The sequence below is a fragment of the Protopterus annectens genome, chromosome 3.part0 (genome assembly GCF_019279795.1).
Source record: "Protopterus annectens isolate FY-2018-M chromosome 3.part0, PAN1.0, whole genome shotgun sequence".
Lineage (NCBI taxonomy): Eukaryota > Metazoa > Chordata > Ceratodontiformes > Protopteridae > Protopterus > Protopterus annectens.
In genome coordinates, this window is record NC_056731.1 from 22,241,404 (window position 1) to 22,243,707 (window position 2,304).

Below are 2,304 nucleotides of genomic sequence, written 5' to 3' on the forward strand. Positions count from 1 at the left end.
TATAAAAATCAGTGTATACCAAGATTATACATTCTTCTTCTGAATGAGGTATAGACCTCCTCAAAACTAATTACATGCATAGATCTGCAGATGAAGGACTACATACATATCTGCTGATCTCACCCGATCCAAACATAGTAAATGTTTTAAAACATGAGCAGAATAGGTCTAAGATGACTTCAATGCTTAGTTTAGCAGAAGCATATCAGCATCAAGTAAGAATGGAAATCAAACCAGAAGTAGACAAAATCATGCAGCAACTGAACTGAATATGCCAAAAAACAAACAAACAAAAAAAAAAAACAAAAGGCACAGGATAGTTTACTACCTACACATTGATTTACAAAGTCCATTGAACATGAGTGAGAAACAGACAAATGCAGGTTCTATAAAACAGAACTGGAAAAAGTTGCACATCTTGTTGCCCAGGCCTGTATACTAAAAGGCATAATGATATGGCAAGACTGTTACACTGGGGATTGTACAAACTTTACAATATTGAAGTAGCTGAGAAGTATTGGAAATATGATCCACACAGCATTATAGAGAATGATGAAGTGTATATTACACGGAATCTCCTATTACCAATGGTTCAAAAAGTAAATGAGAAAACCTGATATAATAATCCATGCAAAGAAGACAAAAGTAGTATTGATTATTGAAATTGCTACGCATGGTGATTACAGTGTCTTACTACAGGGAGAGGCACAAAGTCATAAGATACCAGTATTTTCAGGCAGAAAGGAGGGCAATGTGTATGAAGGATACTCAGACAGTTCCAATTGTAGCAGGAACAGTGGATCTCATAAAAAAGAAAAATTTACAGCTATATTTAGATATTCCACTACTACATGAAACTCCGCATGAATTGCAGAATCAGTCATTTCTGGGCACATTACGGGTGTTGCAAAAAGCACTTTTGGCTACCATCAGAGATTGAAACAACATAATTTCACGAACTTTAATCATACTTCGACTTAGGAATGTGGTCCATTCCCATCATGGTATCAAAAACGCAAAATAAATTAAACCGACATAAGATACACAAGTTATGTGCCTTTTGCTTTATATTTTGCTCAGGAGGCACGCTTTTGCTATTTATTTATTCATTTATTTATTTTCAAAAAGTCCTTGAGAGGGAGATAGAGAAACTGAGACGAAATAAGCTTCTATGGTAGGTAAGGTTTTAAGAGTACGATCTGTTTTCTTCTGAAACCTTGGCATTTGGCACATGCTCATCATCAATAGTGTTTGAAAAAATAAATGACATAGAGACAGGTGGAGTATTAAGATAATAATTTAGAAGGCGCCTTTAGTGCATCGTTCGTCCCACCCCAAGGCTGACCCTTTACAGCAATACATCTTGAACTCTACTTGTAGGATATCTGGGTTAGAGAATTCCCTCAAGCACCGCCCAGAAACTTACAGAATGACGTAACGAAGTAAAAGAAAACGCCAACCAAAAGATCCTGAGTACCTAGTCAGGTTCAAGGGAAGCTCCTGTGCAACAAATAGAATCTCAGTGAATCCAGTAAAAAATGAAATATGACTAGGAGATATAAGCCAATTCTCTTTCCACAAGCCTTTATACTCCCGACTGATTCCTGAATTGATTTTCAGTACTGGACAGCGCCTTTTTTTACAAACCATGGCTAGAAGACAGACGGAAACTGGGACCATTCACCATACAAGGTGACCTATGTAAACCTATGAGAACTAGAATGGGCGGGGCTTATTGCCAGTTAGTGTAGTGTCGTGTCTAACTATAGCTACTGCTTTGCATAGCCAGATAGGGGCGGGGTGCGTGTGCGCGCTACAAAAGTGAGGATAGAAATATGCCTTCTTGCAATGTAATTGAAGCCACTGTTGCATTTTTTCATTCCGAAGAAATTCTGTTATACCGGAAGGAGTTGAAATGAACGCAGAAATGGTCTTTCGTAGTAGAATTCTCTATTCTCTTTCCAGTAAAGAAGTATTTGCATACCCATTTTAAACATTTCTAAGCAATGTAAGCAATCGGAGACGTAAGCAGTTAAGTACAGAACCTTTGAGATGGGATGTGGACAGCTCAGACCAAGGCTGCCTTTTTCGTATTTACAACATCCAAGCTTTTGTTTATATTCCACTTAGTTATCTGTGCAGTTATTAGTTCCTTGATGAACTGCCGGCTGAATACTTTATGCTAGTTTGGTGCTGGTATTTAATGTGTCACTGTTAGTCAACAGAATATATATACATAGAGAACTATGGGATTTCTGTTTATCATTCTGCTTGTACGTTTTGGTTGTGTTATTGGTACTAACA

At 37.5% G+C, this 2,304-nt stretch overlaps 1 protein-coding gene across 1 annotated transcript in view; it reads left to right on the top strand.

Annotated features, from left to right (window-relative positions):
• Positions 1-1,482: 1,482 nt before the first annotated feature.
• The window catches only part of LOC122797338 (probable G-protein coupled receptor 158), an 873,085-nt gene continuing 872,263 nt past the window's right edge, over positions 1,483-2,304 (top strand). Inside the window, exon 1 of the mRNA XM_044066150.1 lies at positions 1,483-2,304. This exon is cut by the window's right edge and continues 811 nt beyond it. Within this exon, the coding sequence (XP_043922085.1) occupies positions 2,247-2,304 (58 nt within the window). The 5' untranslated portion in view covers positions 1,483-2,246.